This window comes from Schistocerca cancellata, chromosome 2 (assembly GCF_023864275.1).
Source record: "Schistocerca cancellata isolate TAMUIC-IGC-003103 chromosome 2, iqSchCanc2.1, whole genome shotgun sequence".
In the NCBI taxonomy this organism is placed as follows: domain Eukaryota; kingdom Metazoa; phylum Arthropoda; class Insecta; order Orthoptera; family Acrididae; genus Schistocerca; species Schistocerca cancellata.
The window spans coordinates 545,215,901-545,238,762 of record NC_064627.1 but is presented as its reverse complement, the minus strand read 5'-3'; the positions used below and the strand labels follow the sequence as shown (position 1 = coordinate 545,238,762).

The window sequence follows — 22,862 nt, the reverse complement described above, 5'->3', positions numbered from 1 at the left end:
CTTTAATTGCTTTCCTTCTTTGTATCACTCTATTTTCCACTCTCTACACATTTTGTTGTCTACTGATTGTGTAGCCCATACAATTGAGTTGTAGCAACTGAATATTTCATACCCCCTCATGGTCAGAGTGTTATCCTATAAGAGTATTACCTCAGTAACATAATAAGTGGGTCATGTTAACCACAAGAAAAACATCTGATAATGCAGGGTTCTTTGGCATTTGGTATTTGGTCCTTTTGTAGTCTTGAGCTACATAAAGGACCTGCTCAAAAAATAAAACGGTTCTTTTAAAAATTAAAAGTGCAATGAACATTGCTTGACCATAGCAAAGAAAGCTAAGACAGTAGCTTGACAGACTTATAACCAGTTCATAGGGAACAGATCTTCTTCCAATTTTCCAAATATTATGATTAAGGGTCACACTCTAAATAAAGTACCATGTATGAACATAGATCTTCTGATGTTGATGTCCGCAAAGATAATGAATGAAAAGGGATTAAAAACTGACAAGGGGAAAAAAGGCTGGTTTACTGTGCTTTTCACACAAAGGAAACTTTTGCTTCATTGACCTGCACGCAACAGTGTTAATACATATTGCACCATCTCATGCCCTGTTCTCTTTCTGGACAATTTATTAGTTTAAGGCATGAAAAAGAAGAAAAGCACAACACAATAAATGATTTATTCAGCAAAATAAAGCAGAAAAAAATGTAACAACAGTAACTAAATGAAGGTAGTATTGTCTTCAGTGGCACAACCAATTTCATACTAATATCTGGTAAGTCTGTGGGATAAATAATGGAAATAAAGTGTACAGCATTGTGGGCCGGGATTCCCCCCTTCAGGGAAGTTTGGCCACCGAGGGCAAGTACTTATTGCACTTGACGCCATATTGGGCGACATGCACGTCGGAGATGGGGATGAGATGATGATGAGGACAACACAACACCCAGTCCTTGAGTGGAGAAAATCTCCTGTCCCAGCCGGGGATTGGAACCCGCCCCTTGGCGTGGCATTCTCAGCTAACAGGGGCGGACTGTGGGATAAATAAAATCTCAATAACAGACATAAAAAAGACTGGAGTAGAGTTTTGAATACTGTTCCTGGTAAAATAGACCTTCATACATACGGTGTCTGTATAGTTTTCCTTCTACAATATTCACTATGACGTTTCTTGCTACATACTGAAATGGTTGACAATTTGCAGTTATTTTGTGTTAACAAGAATACAACAAATGCCCTTTATTATATAACTCACTAGCTGGACTGCTGTTCATGTTAGGTTATTAATTAGTGTAGGATACAGAAGCAGCTTATATTGTCTGTACTTCTGTACTAAAGTACCACTTGATTTGTTTTACATTCCTGATAGTATTCTTTTACAATAGAATCATTGTAATGGGATGCGTTATGAGTGACAGTAACAACTCCTCCTTCACATCATGTCAACTCTTTAGTGGTCAGCACTCATTTATTCATTACTGTTTAAATTCTGTATGTTACCTGTTCCTTTTCCGATGCAGGTCTATGACGGAACACCGCCCCCCCCCCCCCCTCACCCAAGCCTCTACTTCCATTATCTCTACATATGACTCAGAAAACACACATCCTGTGAAATTTTATTTTCACCGATTGCTAATAAGCCAATATCAATGTCAACCATAAGTAAGTGTGACATTTTTATTTACCACAACTTGAAGCTCTTCTATTGTAACAACTGCTGCATTCATATGTGACTGGTAATTAAAATTTAGTCTTCATAATCTCTTCAGTAAAAATTGTTCTCTGTGAGGAGGACACAGCTTAAAAGCAGTGGACAGAAAAACTACAATTTTCTGTTCTACCACACTTGTATAATGAAAACAATATTCCAAATATAATGCCATGTCATACTCATTACTTTCATTACAGTAAGAAAAACTGAATATATATAATATAAAAATATAACTAGTACTAATAGTTCTTTTACTGGTTTCACACAATTACACCATGTGAATGTTGTGATGATTTATTTTGCATGGAACTCACATAATGTGTTCATCTTCACTATTGATCAACTCAACCCACAGAAGATTCTGAAAAACTTCATTATCTGAAATCTTGTGATTGAGTGCATAGACTCATTATCAATATACCATTTTACTTGTTTCGTTGAAACACGTGATGCATGTGACAGTTGGACCTGTAACTGGACTGTCTGCAACTTATCTGATCCTCACTATGCAGATTATCTCATTGTCATTTACATTTGCCATTCTTCTGAGGGTCACATATGTAAGCACTCTAGGACATGGGAACCAAAACAGCGACTCCTTACGGTATTTGCTTTCTGCACAATATTTGTGAGTGCTTCTCAGGGCTGAAAAAAACTACTGCCTCTGGTTTCATTGGAAGATTTCACCTTCATAAGGATTCATATTGAAATCAGTTTCCTCCATTGCACACAAATACACATATAAGTATGAAACTTTAATTTTTATACACCTTGCAAGTGACATTAGGTGTTACCCTCCTTCTAGAACTGTTCTTTCACTGTGTTTTCCACTTTTGTTTTCATATCTCATTATCTTTCAATTGCATTCCACAAATGGAGGCAATAGGAGAAAAGAAAACAGAAATGTTGTAAATGAAGTATGGCCCTAATTCAATAATAACATTTTCACGTTCTTCAGAAACACATTTGCTACAAATATATGTAGATTAATAGCAGAAAACATTATGCAAAGTATTGCTCTCAATCACTCCTATTAAATTCTCATGAATATTTTGAGAAAATCTGATTATAATTTTCTGCCTATTCATGAATTTATGTTTCAGGATATCACCATGTCAGAGACTTTAATGAAACAAGAAATCATATAAAAGAACACAATCTAAAATTACAAATTAAGACTGCTGACTAAGCGCATACTAATACCGACTGACTAACAGCAGAATATAAGCTTTCATCAGCTGTAACACACAACTACTGCACTAGGCCCCAGGAAGTTAGTTTGCACACACAAAATTTCTAGTGGGATCTGCTCACCTGGACTAAACATGGGAAGAGACGGCATCATGACAGGTGGAGGTGACATCATTCCAGACATGACCACAGGTGCCGGTGATGTCATACTAGCAATGGGTGTGAATCCAAATGCCGCAGTTGTTTGCTGTTGTGTTGATGTCTTATTTGGAAAAAAGAAAGAAAAACAAAAATGGAAAGGTAAGTGAAAACACACAAATCAAAAATGTATTTTATTATCTACAATCTGCAGATCACTGGAAATCACATTGCAAGGATAAATTTCAGTGCACTGTGGTATTAAATTACTCATCATTCCATTCCTAGTGAAGGATGATACATCGTAACGCATGCAGTAATTAATCCAATCTGAATCTGAATCTTATCGCCCATTCACGATCACTGTGTAAGTGCAGAGATAACACTAATACCAATGAAATTTTGTTTTAATTTATTTTGGTAGATACTGCACAATAACACAGTATCAGCCTGATCTCTGGAATAGCTTTGTCTGTATGAATTTTTAAAGGCGTGATATTGTGCGAGTTTCTAAAAAAGGATCACCTAAAATATTAGGCTATTATGAAAATACATCATTTTCAACTGTTATCACTGACAGAAATTCATCCATCATCCATCCATTAGAAGGTGGGCAGCTGATGACAGACAAAAATGATTCATGTGAAGGTTCTCACACAACTGCAACCACGGATGAAGACATGAGGAATATGCACAAGACTTTATTGGATATTCAACTATTATAAATGTATGAAACAGCTTACCTCGCAGGTTTATAAAAAGGAGTTTGGTGAACTGTACATGAAGAGTTATCTATGAGAAAGCTTTGTCTAAGATGGTAGCTGCATATGCTGACTGTCAACTGAATTGCTACTACTCTCAGGCAATAACATTATAATCATGAATGAATACATTTCAAAAGAATCCAATGAATACTATGTGGCAGTTAGTTACTGTGAATGGGATGCAGGTCTACCAATTTGCACCATCCAAAGTAAAACAGCAATCGGAGGTACAGGCAGTAACCAGCGACTTGGCACAAAAAAGGTAATGATGACTTCATTTATGGGAATACTTACAACCAGTGTTTTTTGGAATTCGAAAAGCATTCTATTCACTGATTAACTTGCAAAGGGTAAGACAATAACTAACAAGTATTACGTAAGTCTTTTCAGCCAACTAGATGAAAAAATGTGAGAGAAGTATACAGTGCAACACAAAAACATCTGTCTTTTATCAGGACCAAGCATATGCCCATAAATGTGCTTTGGAGCTGAAAAACAGGAAGGATCTCAAGCACAAATTGCTGGAACATCCTCCCTGTTTGCTACATTTGACAACCATGACAGACATATACTCATTTATTTAAGGAAATTTGTGGCTGGAAAATGCCCTCAGTCTTTTGCAAAGGCTCAGTAGTAGTAGATGTATTTCAAGACTTCTAAGAACAGCACTACAAGGATGGAATCTACTTACTTGACAAACATTGTCAATGGGCATTGTCCTCAAAGTGGGCTACATCAATTGATAAAATGCAATTTTCACTTACAAGATACTAAATTTTCTTTTTGGAGTTATACTGATACTCTTTGAAAAATAAAAATTTTAATGTTTATTAAAACAGCACAATGCAGATGTGTTTTACCAAGCAAATTTATCACAATTCAAGATCACACTTTCACATTATAATATCACTCGGACAATTCACATATGGCATATATTAATACCTGCTGTGTCTCCATACCACCACCACCCTTGATGGCTTCTGTCATAGCTGAAACTTCTGTCAAACCACGAAGGCTACTGTTAATAAATATTGGTCTGAACAAATCTTTTATGTAATCTTCGACATTCTCGATTATTCCACTTTCCTGCTGCCACCTATACAAAAATTACAGATGTGTCAAACAAAGAACAACACTGTAGGAAAAAATACAAAGTAATACAGTAATAAACACATAAATTACAGTCTTTTGTTAGTACAGTACAAAATACAATATATACTATATTAAGCATCAGATTAACTTCAGAAGGATCAGAGTACACTTGGAATGTTCACATCAACACAGTTTTGTAAGGATGCAAAGGATGATTCATCTGTATATGCTTTGCGTTGCCTGTGTATGATAGATTCCAAATCTTATCTCTTCATTCGCATATTCATTCATTTCTTCATTATAGCTCATCCTTTTCCTTTTCTCTTGCATAATTATCTATCAAAATGCATACATCATCAACAGGAATCACAAAAAGTATTTCTGCTGAACAAAAAATGTTGAAAGAATGAACTATTCTTTAATTCTGAAACATTGTTAAAGGTTCATAAAAGGAAGATGAACAACATAACCTGTGTACAACTTTCATTTTGTAATAGGATACCATTTTTACTCAAACTAGTCACTTAATTTCCTGGTAATTTCAGTTTGCTTGTGGATATCTGTGTGTAAATTATGCAGTACATAATATAAATACAAAACATGATAGCTTCTTTTTCCTCCCACTGAAGACTGTTCAAGATTTCACGTGTATGTCAATCTATCCTCCTCATTTCAGCAACTCTTGTCTCATTTAATGCCATTATCAAACACTTACCTGTTTCCTTGACTAGTAAGGCTGGCTACTTCATGATCCGAATCATCCATATCTCTATCTTCATGAGTCTTGTCACTTCCCCCTCCTTTTATGGAGGCAGCCAAAGACCGAGCATCTGAAAGCTCATCCAAACTGCCATCGAGCACAGGCATAAACAGATCATCCAGGAACTGGTCCACATCTGATGCTTGAGAGGGTACTCGAACACGTCGGACATGTGAAGCTGTTGGAATTGAATGTTTTCAAGACATGCGGTTGTTAACAGGTGTGGATGCTACAGTGTTATTACTGTATAAGAAGAAGAAGAAGAAGGGGGGAGGGGAAGGAGGGAGGGAGGGAGGGAGGGAGGGAGAGAGAGAGGGAGAGGGAGAGAGTGAGTGTGTGTGTGTGTGTGTGTGTGTGTGTGTGTGTGTGAGAGAGAGAGAGAGAGAGAGAGAGAGAGAGAGAGAGAGAGACTATCTAACTTTCTGAAAGAAAAGTGAGGCAGTAGTAACAGAAGTTATGGTGGGGAAAGGAAATTAGCCATGAGCAATCTTAGACATCAAACCAGGCAGCCATAGAGACTAACTCTGAGTTGTTCACTTATGGCACCAATAAAACTGCCTGCCCCCTTGGAATTCTAAGTTTGGCCATCTGCATGATCTGTCAACACTGTAAGTTGCGAAAGTTCTGGAGAAAGTGTTGTCTTCCGCTTATGCTGTTGTAGTGCTATTTCTATCCATGGTCTAGCTGTAAACATCAAGAAATGCTTCCAACATTGTGAGTTCAAGTCCACTCATTCCATTATATTTTTAAATCACATTTCAGCTGCTGATCGTTCCAATCTGATGGAGTCTCACAGGTAATTAATTCGCTTCACTTTCTAACCCCACCAGTAAAAGCAAAGACTTTCAGAAACAACTCCACAGAATAGCTCGTGTTTCCTCACCCTCCAGCAGCCACTGGTTACCAGCTACCAGCCACCAGCTGTTAGGCACTGTCTGACCATGTGAATGTGGCACAGTGCACCTTCAGTACATTTGTGCTCTTGCAATGGTATGCATAAAATTGTTTATTATTACAGTTCGATTTTCTATGCAAAATAATGCTGATAAACCAAGTGAACGCCATGCAGTAATACAACAGGTGTCAATTACTATAAGTGTCTTTATCAATTGTTATTTTTTTTTATTTTAAGTTCCAGTATTTGTCTTGCAGTTACATATTGGATTTTGCATTCTTGAAACTTATGAACAGTCTTTAAGTATTATAAAATAGAGTTAAAAGTGCAAGAAAGTACAACATTTGTGACATATTACTCACTTTCAGTTTAATAGAGGGATGAATGCAGCGGAGACAGTTCAAAACATTTGTATAGTGTACGGGTTGAGTGCGTTTTGGTAACTCACATCAGAAAAGGATTTTCTTGTTTCAAGAAAGATCGTTCTGGTGTGAATGATTACTTAGGTTCAGCAAGACTCCATAACTATCATATGTAATGAACTGCAACCATTTAACTTTTGAATGACATAGACAAGATTCACAAGTTTGGTGTAATCCAAAGCAACAAAAATGAACACTACCAGTTTTCTCATTGGGACTAACTACGCAATATTATTACTGGCAATGAGTTATCATGCCTTTATGTTAACTGTGTAAGAAGATATTAGTGGCTGAGACCTAACAAAAGATTTATACTCTAACAAAGGGCATTGTGAACATAACATTTGGCATCAGGTGACTCATATAGGGAGTTGTGCACAATGAATTTCTCCCCAGGGGTGTGCCCATCACAGCTAGTATTTGTTGCCAACAACTAAGACACCTTTTGGTAGAAAAGTAAGAAAAACGACTGACAAAACTGCATCAAGTGTTGCTACTACACGATAATGCACTCTGCTGTTTTCTACAAAAACAAAAACTATCCAGGAATATGTTTGGAAAGTCATCCCACCCACACTTATTCTTCTGATGTTATGCTCTCCAATGTTTACCTTTCCCACTCCTCATTGAACAGCCCTCAAGGAGGGACGAAAATGACTTCAAACCTGGCTTGATGACATCTTTCACTCAGGATTGGCAGATTTCTACAGGCAAGAAATCGGTAAACTACTTGTCAGACTGTTTTAAATAATGTGAGAGAATAGATTGTTGATTATTTTCTCTCTTATGTTTACTGCTGTGTTGAGTAAACTACTGGAAAAATGCTATTAAATTATGCACTGCACTAATGCAGATGAATTACAACCTACCAAGATAGCCTTACAACAAAAGTCTATTTTAATAAAAACATAAAACATCTGTAACATCAGGATGACTGTATCGACACAAATTAGTAAGATATTACTTACTGGAACAGTCTGTTTTCAGATGCTGTCTGTGGCATGCTCACGTAGTATGGAAATGTGCCATTTTGTAAGTAAATTTGTTTATTCACAAAAACCAAAAATTATGCCAGTGTACACAAAAAGAGGCATTATGAAGTGTGTAGTATCATTAGTTTTCCCCCTTACACTGTGGCGTACTGGAAGTAGCAAGAGAAGTTTATTTGAGATTTCCTTTTCAATTTTTGGTCTGTCACAGAAGAGGTAAAAATCCGGCCTCCAGCTAGACTGGAACCAAGAACCATAGCAGCTTTTGCTTTACAGGTGACCCCATTACCTCAGACTTAGTGAAGAGCTGAGGCCTTCATCTCTCCCTTATTGCTCCAATGGTGGCTAGGACAGATAAATTACAACATGAAACACTAGATAATTTCAATTTCCATGTGCAACAACCTCCCTGGGCTCAAAACCATAAACTGATAACCTTATTTCACACCTTCAGTGAAAATCACTAAGCTTATTCTACAGAACAATGGAAACTCCATGTGGGAATGTCCCCAACATAGGAAAAGATAGATTGCTACTTACATGTTAAGTTGCAGTCAGGCACAATTAAAAGACACTTAAATAAAGCTTTTGGCTACTGTCTTCAAAAGCAAAAGAGAAACACACACCATTCACACATACAAGCAAGCAGACTTCATGTACTCATGATCGACAACTCCAGCATCTTTGGCCAGAATGCAGCTATCACACAGGGGATACAAGCAGGAATCTGAAGGGTGCGAGGAAGGAGAAAGGGAAGGAATAGTAGTGTACAGGAGGATGGGGGGGGGGGGGGGGGGATGAACGCTGTCTGGTGGAGCGTACAGGGACTAGAATGCCAACAGGTGTAGCATCAGGAGGTTGTGGGGCAGGGAGGTGGGGAAAAAAGAAGCAAAAAAGGAGAGGTGTGGGGAAGGAAGGGTGGGTGCTTTGCAGCAATCTTTTTAAAAAATCTGATTCTATAATTATAAAAAAGATGTGCTGCCTACTCATAATGTTTACAGTACAATAAGTGGAGAAGTTCGAAAAAAGTGAACTGCATCTGCTGGGTGAGCTATATAGTTGTCAGTACACATAAGACAGAAAAACAGAAATAATTATGACAGTTACTGATTTATGATGTTTAGTGTGCAAACTGCTGCACCTGGGTATTATTAGTAACTATGATCTAGACCCTAAACCTCGTTAAATAAATGAGAATTAAATCCTTTGCTATAAACTTTCGGTATTCCGACAGTTGGCAGCTGTGCTCACTATTGAGCTCACTTAAGGAATACATTGGCTTCAAAATGTTTTCTTCTGCTGGTCGTATAACTGAAACTGGACAACAATGCAGAATATGTCTGGGAACTGTGACATGAGTCCAGGGAGGTTGTTCCATGTGGAGATTGCAACTAATCTTGTCTTAAACATTGCAGTTTATCTGTCCTAGCCACCACTGTGGCACGGAGAGACGAATGGCACACCTCTTCACTAGGACAGAGGTAATGAGGTCACATGTGAAGTGAAGTCTCCTTTGGCTAAAAGTTCTAGTCCCACTGGAGGCCAGATTTTTACCTGTTCTGTGACAGAGCGAAAAGCAGCTAGACTGAAAATCAATAAGGAAATCTTATGAAAACTTTTTCTTCAAAAGTTGTCTCATTATTTACAGTACCCCCATAGCTTAACTGCGGAAAACTTATGATACTCCACACTTAACAATGTCTCTTTCTGCTTTTGCTGATATTATTTTTGTTTTATGTGAGAACACAAGTTTATTTATGAATTTCCACATTTCTGAACTATGACACAGGACATCAAGTAAACACAAGTCTCCCACATTATTTAAAATAGTCTGGCAATCCTCAGGTAGTTTACTGATCTATACCTATAGAAAACTAATGGTTCTGAATTAATACGTCGTCAAGCCAGGTTTGAAGTGCATCTTCATCCAGAAAGGAATTTCCGTAATGGTTGTTTGATAAGGAGTGGGAAAAGTAAACATTCAATATGCTAAGATCAGAAGAAAAAGTGCACGAGGGATGATTTCCCAAACAAACTACTGGCAATGTAGGAAAAGACAGATTGCTACTACCGTAAAGAAGACACATCAAGTCGCAGACAGGCACAATTAAAAGACACTCATATACAGCTTCCGGGCAGTCTTCATCAGTAAAAGAGAGACACACATCATTCACACACACAAGCAAGCATACCTCATGCACACACAACCACCAACTCCAGCATCTTGGGCCGGATACTGGAGAAGGCACTCATATGTGTGTGAAGTGTGCTTGATATTCCTAGCTCGAGTTTCCATTGTTTGATTCAAAAATCTACTGTACTTTTGTCTGTGAAATCAGCAGAGTGCATTATCACATAGTAGTAACACTTGGTGCAGTTTTGTCAGTCATTCCCGTTACACTGCACACAAAAGCTATCTCAGTTGTTGGCAGCAAATGCCAGCAGCAATAGACACACCCCTGAGGTGTTCATACTGCATGACACACTTTTTGAGCTGTCTGATGCAAAATACTGTTTACACTGCCCATTGCTTAAGCACATGTTGTTTGTTAGAGCTCAACCATAGGTCTTACAAAGTAAACATAAAAGCATCATAGCTTGTCATAATCACATGATTATTCAACAATAGCTAGATTAAACCATTATATTTCTTTGAAACATATAGAACAAATATTAGTGGTGATCAAAAAGTTTCCATTTGAGGGTGTTGTTGCAGTGTATATGAAACGTAGCATGATTCTGATGCAGGTATACAAGCACTGTAGGCAAGGGATTAGTGTGGCATTCATGTCTTTCCAATGTGCATACGGTAAATTTGGAAATGTGAACTATGGTGATGTTATTACCAAATGCGTCCAAACAGGACCAAGATGCTGTTATTCATTTCTTGGTTGCCAAAGGACAAACACCACTAGACATCCAATGGAGAATGTGTAGGCAATTAAGGAGAAACATCTACGAAAACCGCAAGAAGGGATGCTGTTGCTTCATGATAATACATGCCCCAATATTTTAAACATCGTAATGTAGAAGTTATGTCAACTAAAGTGAGAGACACTTGAGCACCTGCCCCACAGTCCTGATCTCTCCCCATGCAATTATTACAGCTTCACTCCCTTAAAAAGGACTTTGAAGGGTTGACACTCCTGTTGGATGAGAATGTGCAGCAGGAACCTGAGGACTTCTTCACACACCAGGACACCAAATGTGTATCTTCAACCTGGTGCATCAGTGGGATGATTGCCTCAATGCCCATGGCTATTTTGCCTGACTAGCATACAGATTCTAGACTGTTAGGTCTTTCAACATAAACTTTTTGATCACCCTTATACATTAATCAGTCATTACATTAAATTATTGCTAGAGCATTGTGAGCTGAGACAAAGCGCTGTCCATTTAGCTTAGCTGAGCAGCGAGAGACTTGCATGTGCACCTCTGTTGGTCACGGGCCATATGGGTGGTTTGTCTGCCACAATCGAGGCTAGCTTCTGACAGGCTTATAATACAAGACAGGTGTATAATACAGAGATGGAGTAATGGAGTGGTACTGTTTTGCTGAGTTTACAGGTTTGCCAAATGTGTATGAAAGTATGTGACAAACCAGGTAGTATCTAGCAATATAATATAGAACTCTGTCTACATGAGAACTTTTGTTGAAGCCATTTTCTGTGCATTCTTTCACAGAAAAAAGATGATAATTAAAAATAGAAACCAACATCAGTACTAACAACTTGGTTCGAAAGACCAGTAGATTCACTAGAAATTTTCAGGTTAAAACATATACCAAATGTACTGGTTAGTCTGCAGCGATGACCTGGTATTGTCTGTCTTTTGAAAATGGTAGATATACTAGTTGGAAAACAACAGGGTACACACATCTGGAAAATTTAGTGAAGTTGATAACTGAGCATGGACTGTCTGTTAAACATCTACGATGATCTGTAGCTGTAGCTGCTTTTGGGGAAAACAGAACAGAAACTGTACTTTATGAACAGCCTAAAAATAAAATATCTCTACACAATCAAAAGGTAAGGTGGAACAGGGGCTTGCTTGAAAGGCTTAATGCAATGTGTTTTCTGGGGAAAAAGAGTTGACCTTTCGAGGACATAACAAAACAACAAACTCTATTAATCAGAGAAACTGAATGGTATTGTTGAAGTACACTGCAGAGTATGATACTCTGTTAGCAGAGCACACAGAAATCTCTCTCTGTTTAAAGCAATTTTCAACTGGATTCAAAATGATCTAATATAGCCACCGGTTCAATTATCTTATCAGCAGGACATTATGGATGCACCTTTTCTAGCCATCATCATTGCAAAACTTCAGTGGTGGAAAATAAAGAACAGTTTTCTACTGCCCTGCAACATTTATATGAAGGATAGATAAAGGGAAGATTCTTGGTGTTCTGTGACATAAGTAGTGACAAATGTGCCCATGATATTGCAGAAGTTATCAGTGCTTATCAGGATTCTGACGTAACGAAAAACTAACTGCACAAACATTTGTCGATGTAGCAACTATGGCGGGAAATCTGAATGTGGTTCAAACATTAATCAAAGTCACATATCCTGTAACCATATTTTTTCACTGTTATGCCCATGTACCAAACCTCATTTTTTTTTTTTTTTTTTTTTTTTTTTTTTTTTTTTTTTTTTTTTTTTTTTTTTCTCACACAGTACTAGTCAAACCGGAATACAATATATTTTTTAGTTTGCTTAATAGACTTTTTTTTAAGGGAGATGATCTAAACAGGTAAAATTTTGGACGGATTTTTACAGCATGGTCTTCCACATGTTTATCGAATCGTATAGAATTACTCACCAAGATTGTTAAAGACTGTGTGCAGGAACGGAACTGAACTTTGTAATATGTTTAGTGCTATGCTAGAACACACTCAGAAATTGATTTAAGATATTTTAGCACCAATTAATGGCTTTTTAGCGTTCTTAGATTTCAAATTTGTTTTTCTGTTGAACACACTTGACAAAATATTTACCTTCACTGATGCATTCTTTCAGAACCAAGCAAGTCATGTTTTGTAATGTGAATAGAAAATCCAAGAAAATAACTGCTCCATAGATGCTCTACATGATGACTGTGAATAAGTTTTCCATGAAATGGTGTTTCATGTAATGTTTGATTCGAAGACTTCAAGATTATGCTATACTGAAATTATTAAATTTATTGTCACATGCAAACTATGTACAATATTCCAATCAGTTTCCCAAAAGCAACTCCCAAAGTCTCTTAGATGCATATGGAAAGTTCTTTGATGCCATTTGGGTGAGAAATGAGCTGATTGTAGTGTACAGTACAGAACAGTTTAGGAATAAAACCGTGAGTTGACTTGCAAAACTACTGAGCACTAGTTTAATCCAAAATAAAAGTTTTCTGCAGTTTAATATGTTAGTGTCATTTCTGTATACAATTCCTTTCAGTACATCTTCAGTAGAAAGATCATTTTCACCACTGAAAGCAATCAAAGACTACTCTTGAAATTCTACTGGAGAAAAGAAATTCTCTCTTCTTGGAATTATTTCAAGGAGAATTCAGAAAGAAGGAATGTTTCTTCGAGGGTAAGCTAAAAAATTTGTTTCCCAGGAGAGAAGAACGGAATTTCAATTCTACTGACATTGCAAAGGTGATCTACTGACGCGCCAAGGGCGAGTTTGAGGCCAGAAACTAGTTATTTTCTTTAAAATTTTGCTTATAGTAATATAAGTTGATATTATTTCAATGTCCATCCTTTCAATTTAAACAATTACCAGCTGTGATTTCAATATTTAATAGTCATTGTTTTAATTTAAAATATTACCAGTTGTGAGTGTTATCGAGACATGCTTGTCCCTTGATGTATTATTTTTATTGAAAACTGTAATATTCAGCACTTTGGCTATCTGAACGTTCAGCGCACACCACCCCCATTGACAATATTGCATAGGAATGCTCAAAAAGCAAACTGATGACATCTAAGCAAAAATATAATAATAGTTACCCCTTTAGTTTTTGTAGCTTTGAATCTTGCCTACTGAGTGCAAATGTTGCACAAAGGTTAAATGGTCACAGTTCATTACATATGTCAGTTATTGAGACATGGTGAATCATCCATGCCAGAATGATCTTTCTTAATACAAGAAAATCCTTTTCTGATGTGAGCTGCCAAAAAGCACTCAACCCATACACAATACAAATGTTTTGAGCTGCCTCCACTGCCTTTACCCCTCTATTAAACTCAAAGTTAATAATATGTCACAAATGTTAGACCGTCTTGACTTTCAACTCTATTTTATAATGCTTAAAGGACATTAGTAAGTTTCAAGTACACAAAATCCAATATGTAATGGCAAGGCAAATACTAGAACTTCAAATAAGCAAATGACAGTTAATAAATACACTCATAGCAATTTATAACTGTTCTACAACTGCATGGTGTTCGCTGTGTTCATCCGCAGACATTTTGTGCAGAAAATCAAACTATAATAATAAACAATTTTATGCTTACCAATGCAAGAGCATAAACATGCAGTAAGTGCACTGTGCTGTATTCACCTGATTGGAGGGGACTGAGGACCATAGCTGTTAAGTCCCATAGTGCTCAGAGCCATTTCACTTGATTGGTCGGTGCCTAAAGTCAGGTAGACAGTTATGTGGCGCATGTGGCCAGTAACCTGTGGCTGCTGTAGGGTAAGGAAACTCTCAAGTGCAAACTGCTATTAAATGTTTTGTGGAATTGTTTCTGTAAGCTTTTGCTATTACTGACAGGTGAGAAAGTGAAGCAACTTACCTTTGAGGTTCCATCAGTCTGATACCATTAGCAGATAGCCAAAATGTGGTTAAAAAAATGGTCTCAAACTTATTACTTTGCATCTATGTTGCTCGATGTTTACGACTAGACACCAGTAGACACATCCCTGTACCAGCACATGCGAAAGGCAACACTTTCTCCACAACTTCTGAGTCTTACAGTGTTGCCAGATTATGCAAATGGGCAGACTGAGGGGGCAGCCAGTTTTATTGATGCCTTAAATGAACGATTCTAGCACTGGCTCTATAGCAGCAAGGGTTTATGTCTATGACTGTATATTTAAATGGAACCATATAACAAAACCATCAGGAATGCCATATGGATAATTGGACCCCTTTGTCATAAATGTCCATTGTATTAAGTCACTGTGTCTCCTCTCTTGGTTTAGCTTTATGTAACTAAATATTTCTTTTGTGTAATGAAATAACAATGAAAACTGTAACAATGCAATTCCAAAACTCAAGTACAGGGAAATAATTGTATGTGCTTAAAAGCTGAAGTGATAATTGTTAGTTACAAGTAAAACGCAAATACAAACAGAGAGAAATGGGCATTAAAAATATTAGGTAAGGCAAAGTGAAAGACAAATGAAGAACAGTCTGGGGGTAACCACAAATGAGAGGCAAGGGAAGTTTCATGATCAAATAACTGTTCAGGGTTTCACACATATGGAAAATGTTTGTGGGTATATATGTGTTATAAATACTGTTTTTAAGAGAGATTTGGAAATTATGACTGTACTAGATTCATTATAACTGAAAACTGTTGTGTCATAAGAGTACTGAACATCGTAAGGGATCAGCAGGTGAACTGACAGATAATATGGGTTTGCATAGAGATGTCTTTTGCCTCATTTATTTAATACTGATTTGCTCTTTGTATAATTTTGGACAATGGTAAGGGACACATCAAAATTTTTTGTACATTCTCAGTACCAGACACAAATCACATGAGAGGAGGTGCAGGAATGCAGATAGTCATGAATCACAGGGTAAGAAAAGTAAAGGAGATTACAATTTAAGCTCTCATTAACAACAATGCCATTAGAGATAACGCAGAAGCCCGAATCGAAGAAGGAAACTGGCTGTGTCCTGTTCATGATAAATATCCTTGCATTTGCCTTAAGAAACCATGGAAAACCTAAACCTGGATGGCCAGATAGGAATTTGAAATGTCATCCTCTCCGAATATGACATCAATGTCTTTATATGCACCATCTTGCTCGGTGGGAACAAATGGAGTTTGTTTGGACACCACAGTGGAAAGAAAACTGAATGGTTGTAGAGCTTCTTCAAACTATTAAGAGTGCCCTCCTAAAATTGTCTGCATATGAAGATATTAGATTTCCACAAAGATGTTGGCTTTAAGCAAGTCAGATTCCACATAGGTACTGAATAGAATAGCATAATAATTAAACCATTTAAGTGATTAATGACTCCTGTCATAAGTGAAAAGGTTAGTATCTGAGGATGCCATACTAGTTCCAATGACAATTAATTATTTTTGAGTTTGGAATATGAGATTTCCACATTAATCAACTTTGATACCAAAATTAATTTTAAAAATGTACACCACAATGTAAAAAAAATAATGTACTCTGACAGCAAACCCATTACATTTACTTTTATTCCACCGAGCCTCACAAATTTTATAAAAGTAAAATCTGAAAATCATCAAACTGATTTCAAAAACACCAAACTGAAATTAACAATTACAATACAAAAAATCAGAACACAAAGACTGACATTCAGCAAGGAATGCTCAAGGTGACAACTATGGTCTGTAAGTAGGAACCATCCTGAAAAACCCATATAGCAATTTTTCAAAACTCAAAAACTAAAAATCAGCACATCTGGATTGGGTAAACAAGGTAGATCGTCTTTTCATCAACAGGTTTTCATACCTTTAAACTATTTCAGTGAGTTACAATTACTATAACACAACCAAGTGGGTCAAAGAAACATATACATTATCAGTATTTTCCTACTTTCCATTTGATTTCAGTGAGTAATGATACAAAAAAGTCATCAGTACTACAATTATGAACTGAAACAGTTGTCCCTTTACTGATAACAAGACAAAAAAATATATGAATGCCATGAATAAATGTAGCAATAATCCAAGGAAGGCATTACAATAATTTCCAAAACATTAATGGAAGATGTGGCAGACCATGAATCAAGTCTCTAGATTACAACTGTATGACCAAAATAAAATTTTCAGTTACCATAATAAGTCACATTTCAATGTTTTTGCAAATCAAAAAGCTGCAGAAGTCAATGACTCAAGACTTACCAAGAGAAGGTGCTTCACTTGTGTCCGACAAAGCAGATGACTTGCCGCCATACTCTGATTTCTCTGAGTTGCGAGTCTCAATGTACGCTCGACTTGAATGGCTGCCTGGTGCTGCCCTTTTACCCGCATAGTGTGACTTTATAAACCTGCAAAACCAAAATGTTTATATTTTCAGTCAACCTTGTCACAACATAAACAAAGTAAATAACATTAATATCAAACAAGATGCCTCACATGAAATGAATTAAATCCAACGACATGAAACGATATCAGGCAAGTTACCTTAGAAATGCTGGACTCCAAGGTAAATAAATATGTTTTGCAACCCCTCCTATCCACATCCTCCTCTGAGGATGACACAGCGGTCCGATAGTCCTGGTAGGCCACTCGTGGCCTGAAGATGGAGTGCTTTTTTTTTTTTTTTTTTAATTTTAAGATGAAAATTTGTACCAGGAGAACAGAAATCGGACCCAGGTCTCTTGCTTGTCACAAGCAGTGAAGTGCAATGGTTAAGGCACCGCTCATGATAAGTGGGAGATTTGGGATTGAGTCATGGTCTGGCACAAATATTCATCCGTCAAAACTTATTCGTAACTCCAATGAAACATAAAATGTTACGCCTCACATAATAACAGTCAGTGGTCTGTTCCTTGAACTTTCAAAGGCATGACAAACTAATACAAAAGCTACTTGGTATGATTGTAGGGGTACCACAATCACAAACATTACCTTGTTTAGGGAAGCTGCAAGCACTTACAAGTTAACTGTACAGCTTTGTTAAAAAGACTTTCATATAGTTGCAATACAAAGAAAAAAAATTGATATGATGTGCTGTTTTCAAGTTAATTAGCTCTGAATTTATTCAATCAGGCCATTGTGCATGCAGTTTCGAGCAGCTGCCCAGAAATGGTGAACACATTCTTTGTTTGGCTTCCTAAAACTGAACAAGAGAGAGATACAATGATAGGACATCAGACATTCGTAAGGACTGAACCCAATCCATAAGCTGAGCAGTCTAGCGTGCTATTGTCTAGACTATGAAAACACCTGACGCTGATTGTATCTGGCGGGTCACTTGAATTTGTGCATGAAACAGCTTGATTGGCTAAGTTCAAAGCTAATTAACTCAGAAACAACACAATATTTCGAATTTTTTCTTAAAAATAATTCCCAGCACAACCTGCCCTGCAACACTCTTACAAGATTTTCAGACCTTTTCTGACCACCCTGTATAATGTGGATTACAATACAAAAACAGAAAAATTTTCAGTTGACACTGACTCTCATGTCAAAATAGTTGTAAATAATAAATTGTGCAGCCATATAATGTTCCTATTAGGAAAATAATACACATTTCTTTATAATGCTGCTACTCCTTCTGAGATCTACAAAGTATTTATGTGTAACTGAAACAAATATTGGTGCTGTATGACCACCACTTATGAATCGAAAATTTATGTCTAGAATTCCACTTACCGTGGATGGCCTGGACGTACATAGCTCCCTTTGTCATCCTCACTACGGGACTGACTCACCAAATCATGGTAGTCAAAATCAAGTGCCAACTCTTCACGGTCACGAGGGGCATCCAACAAATCAGATGGTAACTGATCCAATGCTGCGGAAGAGCTTGCATGACCACCATTTATTTCTGCTGATCTGCAAACCAATTAACAACACTCATAAATGAAAATTAACATTTCTTTACTTTTCCAATAACAGGGTAATTTTTTTTTATAAGTTGCACATTTACCTGAAATTAAATAGTAGCAAATCTCAACAATAATAAAAATTAAATTTGTCAACTTATTCATCAATACACGTAAGTGCATGTGCCTTTGGGCATTGGTGCCCCCCCCCCCCCTCCCCACATACACACAAAGAGAAAGAACACAGTATGCAATTGTGTGCATGTATGTGTGTTGGGCGGGAGGGGGGGGGGGGGAGGAGGGAGAGGGAGGTGCCTGCATGCACTCGCAGGTGTATGTTTAATAATTCTGAAGGATGGCTTTGCACATAAGCTAAGTGGTTTATTGTCTTTTTTACATGCCTTTCAGCACCGTTTCTTTTTGGTGAGTAGGATCAATCCTCCTCCCCCCCCCCCCCCTCTCTCTCTCTCTCTCTCTCTCACACACACACAACACACACATACACACACACACACACTGTATGCAAACTTATTACAGTATGATTGAATGATTGAACAGTTGGCTCCATAAGCCCTTATCAGGGTGTACATGTGGACAAGGAACAAAAAAATTCCCGGATTTCCCGGTTAAAAATACACTTTCTCCTGGATGAAAACAGTATATTTTCCCTCGGAACTGTAAATCTTGTCAATCCTTTGAATGGTTATGTTTTTATACATGGGCATAGAATTTTCTGGCACTTTAGAAAACAAAACTCATGGAAGAAACTTCCTTTTGGAAAGATTTTTGATGTGCAGCAACATGTACACTGTATATTTTCATTTACAAAAGTATAAATTCAAATTCCACCAAACACCGCATGTTACTTTCGAACTATTGTAATCAAGATTGCGATGTGCTTTTGTAAGCCAGTCATAGCTCATGTCACGTGATCCCACCAACTGATGACAGCGAATATTCAGACCACAGGGAACGCGGATACACAAATAGGAAAAGTTAATGTTTTAAATTAATATACATAGTGTTGCTACAAGAAAAGCAAAGCTTTCATATATATACAATTGGTCTCTAAGGTTAATAAGCTGCAAGAGAAGCTAAGCTTTCACATGTAATGTTGATATTTTTTGTGCGTGTTACACTTTAGGATATATCACACAAATGTGCCAGTAAAACTTCTAGCCGAGTCCAGTGACTTGTCCTCAAAGTTTCCACAAATAAATTAGCTACCGCAGAGGGGAGAGAGCTTCCTGTAGCACTACATCAATTTGCTCATAATAACGACATGAAAGTCCGATCTTCTAAGTTCAAAATACTTCTAAATGGCTCATCATCAAACGCTCTGTGATTTACGAAATACATTGTACATTCTCGCACATAGTTCAACTTGCATAAAAGGAAATTTACTTTGAAAGCAATGCATTTCAAACCACTATTCACAATATTTTCCCATGATCTGTTAGAAATAGGTTTGTTTCTGTAGTCGTCAGAGAGCGCCAGATAACACGTGCCACCGCGCTTTGGCAGCTGCTGTGACACAGGAATCCCGTATGTTCATACGTGTAAAACATTAAAAGATCTTACATTATGTCATGAAAGAAAAAAGACATTATAGGATACTCCAAGAACATCAGAATTTTGTGAACCACACTAAAATAGCACATTAGAAGTGCATACTTAAAGAGAACATTCGTATGTCCAGATTCACAATGAAGTATACCTTGACCTGATATTAAGCTTTTCAGTGTGGGTTTCGGGATGTAAATTTTCTTGGAATACCAGTACTGTATTAAATCATTTTTTATTCTTTATTATGGTATAATGCCATACATGCTGGAAGATGAAAACTTGAAATGCAGCAAGCAGTTGAAATTAGCCAATAGTGTGGAACTAAACACTTTGTTTCAAACCTATTGATTGTCTCTGCATAAAAAATTAATAAAAACCAAATTTCTTTAGGAAACCGACAAATAACTTCATTGTTCTACAAGGCGATTAATACATGGCTGTCAGAAAAGTGGAAATAAAATAAAATTTGAAACTAATAACATATATTAGCCTTCCGCAATTATAACTCAGACTGCTCTACGCATGAGATCAGCCTCGGATCTACGATGTTTCCTCCCCTACCCTCCTCGCCCAGCCCCCTCCCTCGAGCGTTTGAGATATGAAGTCAAAAATTTAAAAAAAATGAATTTTCAAAAATATGTTCATTTTGTAGTGCACAGCTGTATGAAGAGTCTGATACATAAAACATATGTGTTCGAGGAAATGTAAGACATGTTATTTGGTCTTAAGAGTGCCAGAGTGCAGTGCCACCCCATTTCATACAGCTTTCTTCTATTGCACGTCACTGTATTTTGCTCCGTGGAACTGAAACGTGTATATTTTGTATTGGATGCCATCAAACTATATTCAGGACAGTGGAAATTAAAATGTCCTGTGGTGCCTCTCCTGCTCCCAGTCGCCCAGTTTGAGATCCTGCCCCTCATAAAAAAATTGCAATTAATAAAAATGGCTCTGAGCACTATGGGACTTAACATCTATGGTCATCAGTCCCCTAGAACTTAGAACTACTTAAACCTAACTAACCTAAGGACAGCACACAACACCCAGCCATCACGAGGCAGAGAAAATCCCTGACCCCGCCGGGAATCGAACCCGGGAACCCGGGCGTGGGAAGCGAGATGCTACCGCACGACCACGAGATGCGGGCTGCAATTAATACTGGATGGGATTATATGTAATTGGGAGAACAAGAACTCTTCAGAGAATTTGCACTCTTTATTGCCTGTTAGCTAATAATTTTCTGTTTTGGGTGACATTTAAATTAAATACAGGACAAGAGACAAGCAATACAGTACACATTTCTTCAATCTTTAGCTCCTCGCATTGTTTTCTCTCTAATCTCGCAACAGCTTTACATGGCATGCTTTCCTTTCTATGAAAGGATCTATTGCCTCATCAAAGTTTGTCGAACATTTTGGTAGATGAAAAATCGAAATATCATTGTCTAATACTGCGTAAGCTGTTAACACAAATAGTACCCAAGACTGGTGTAGTTTCTCAATCTGATTATGTCTATCTTGTCACTGTGTACTAGGTAAAACAAAATAGGCCTTTCTAACACTGCAGAAATTGTAACACACACCAAATAAACGAGAGCGTTTTGGCACAAATGGTCATTTTTATAACATGACAATATAATTCAGGGAGACCAACATAAAATGCCTATTAGGCCTACGACAATCAAAAAGCTTTATGTTAGAAAATAGTTTCACATTTCATTCATACGCTCCAGTTCCTCGAGCATGAGATCAAAAAGTAGTGTTATGAGATTTTTATATAAATTTGAAATCATCATATTCTTCCCTAATTTGTGTGATGTCCCAATTTCTTCTCCTTCCTTGATCTAACAAACAATCATGTCATGACTAATTCTGGAACTATTCCTGCCTTTGTCAAAACTTATTCGCCGGTTAACTTTACTAACCTTGCCAGAATCACCAGTTTCCCAATTATTATAAGGTTAGGCGTTGTTATGTTTGTACAAACCATTTTCTGCACTACTTCCAGAATAGAACTTAAGCGATTGCTAGACAGGGACTGTATGACTGGCCCTTGCTAGTGTAGTGATCTGGCCAAAAATTTTCTGTCAAAATTTCATTTTGTGGATACACCAAGAAGATAATACGCAATCTTTCTTACCTGTTATTCCTGTGAGTCGTTTATTTCCACTCTGGTAGTCTGAACCTATGGATTTTCCTAGCAATTATAACAATGCTGATCATTCGCAAACCCAAACAACAACATAATCAGACAGTGATTGGCGTACACTCGTTCGGCTTTACTTCGCTCAGATTGTATAGCGTGGTACCCTTTTGCCTGCAGGAAAGTTTATTTCTACATGCTACGAGGATTCCCCTGACAGACGCATCACGTACACAATGCACACATTCAAAAATCAACTTCCGATTCGACCTGCCTACACTGTTAAGCTTTCTATGTGGGAATGACCAGCAACAAACTGTCCATTCGCATGAATGGACACAGGCAGACAGTGTTTGTTGGTAATGAGGATCACCCTGTGGCCAAACATGCCTTGGTGCACAGCCAGCACATCTTGGCACAGTGTTACACCGTCCGGG

General features: G+C 37.4%; 1 protein-coding gene across 1 annotated transcript in view; it reads right to left on the bottom strand.

Moving 5' to 3' along the window:
* Nucleotides 1-22,862, bottom strand: part of LOC126162120 (unconventional myosin-XV) — a 504,442-nt gene that overhangs the window by 325,183 nt on the left and 156,397 nt on the right. Inside the window, exons 25-29 of the mRNA XM_049918408.1 lie at nt 18,545-18,727; nt 17,069-17,214; nt 5,615-5,837; nt 4,750-4,903; nt 3,029-3,167 (exon numbers count right to left, since the gene is read on the bottom strand). Coding sequence (XP_049774365.1) covers nt 3,029-3,167; nt 4,750-4,903; nt 5,615-5,837; nt 17,069-17,214; nt 18,545-18,727 — 845 coding nt within the window. The remainder of the gene's footprint in view (nt 1-3,028; nt 3,168-4,749; nt 4,904-5,614; nt 5,838-17,068; nt 17,215-18,544; nt 18,728-22,862) is intronic.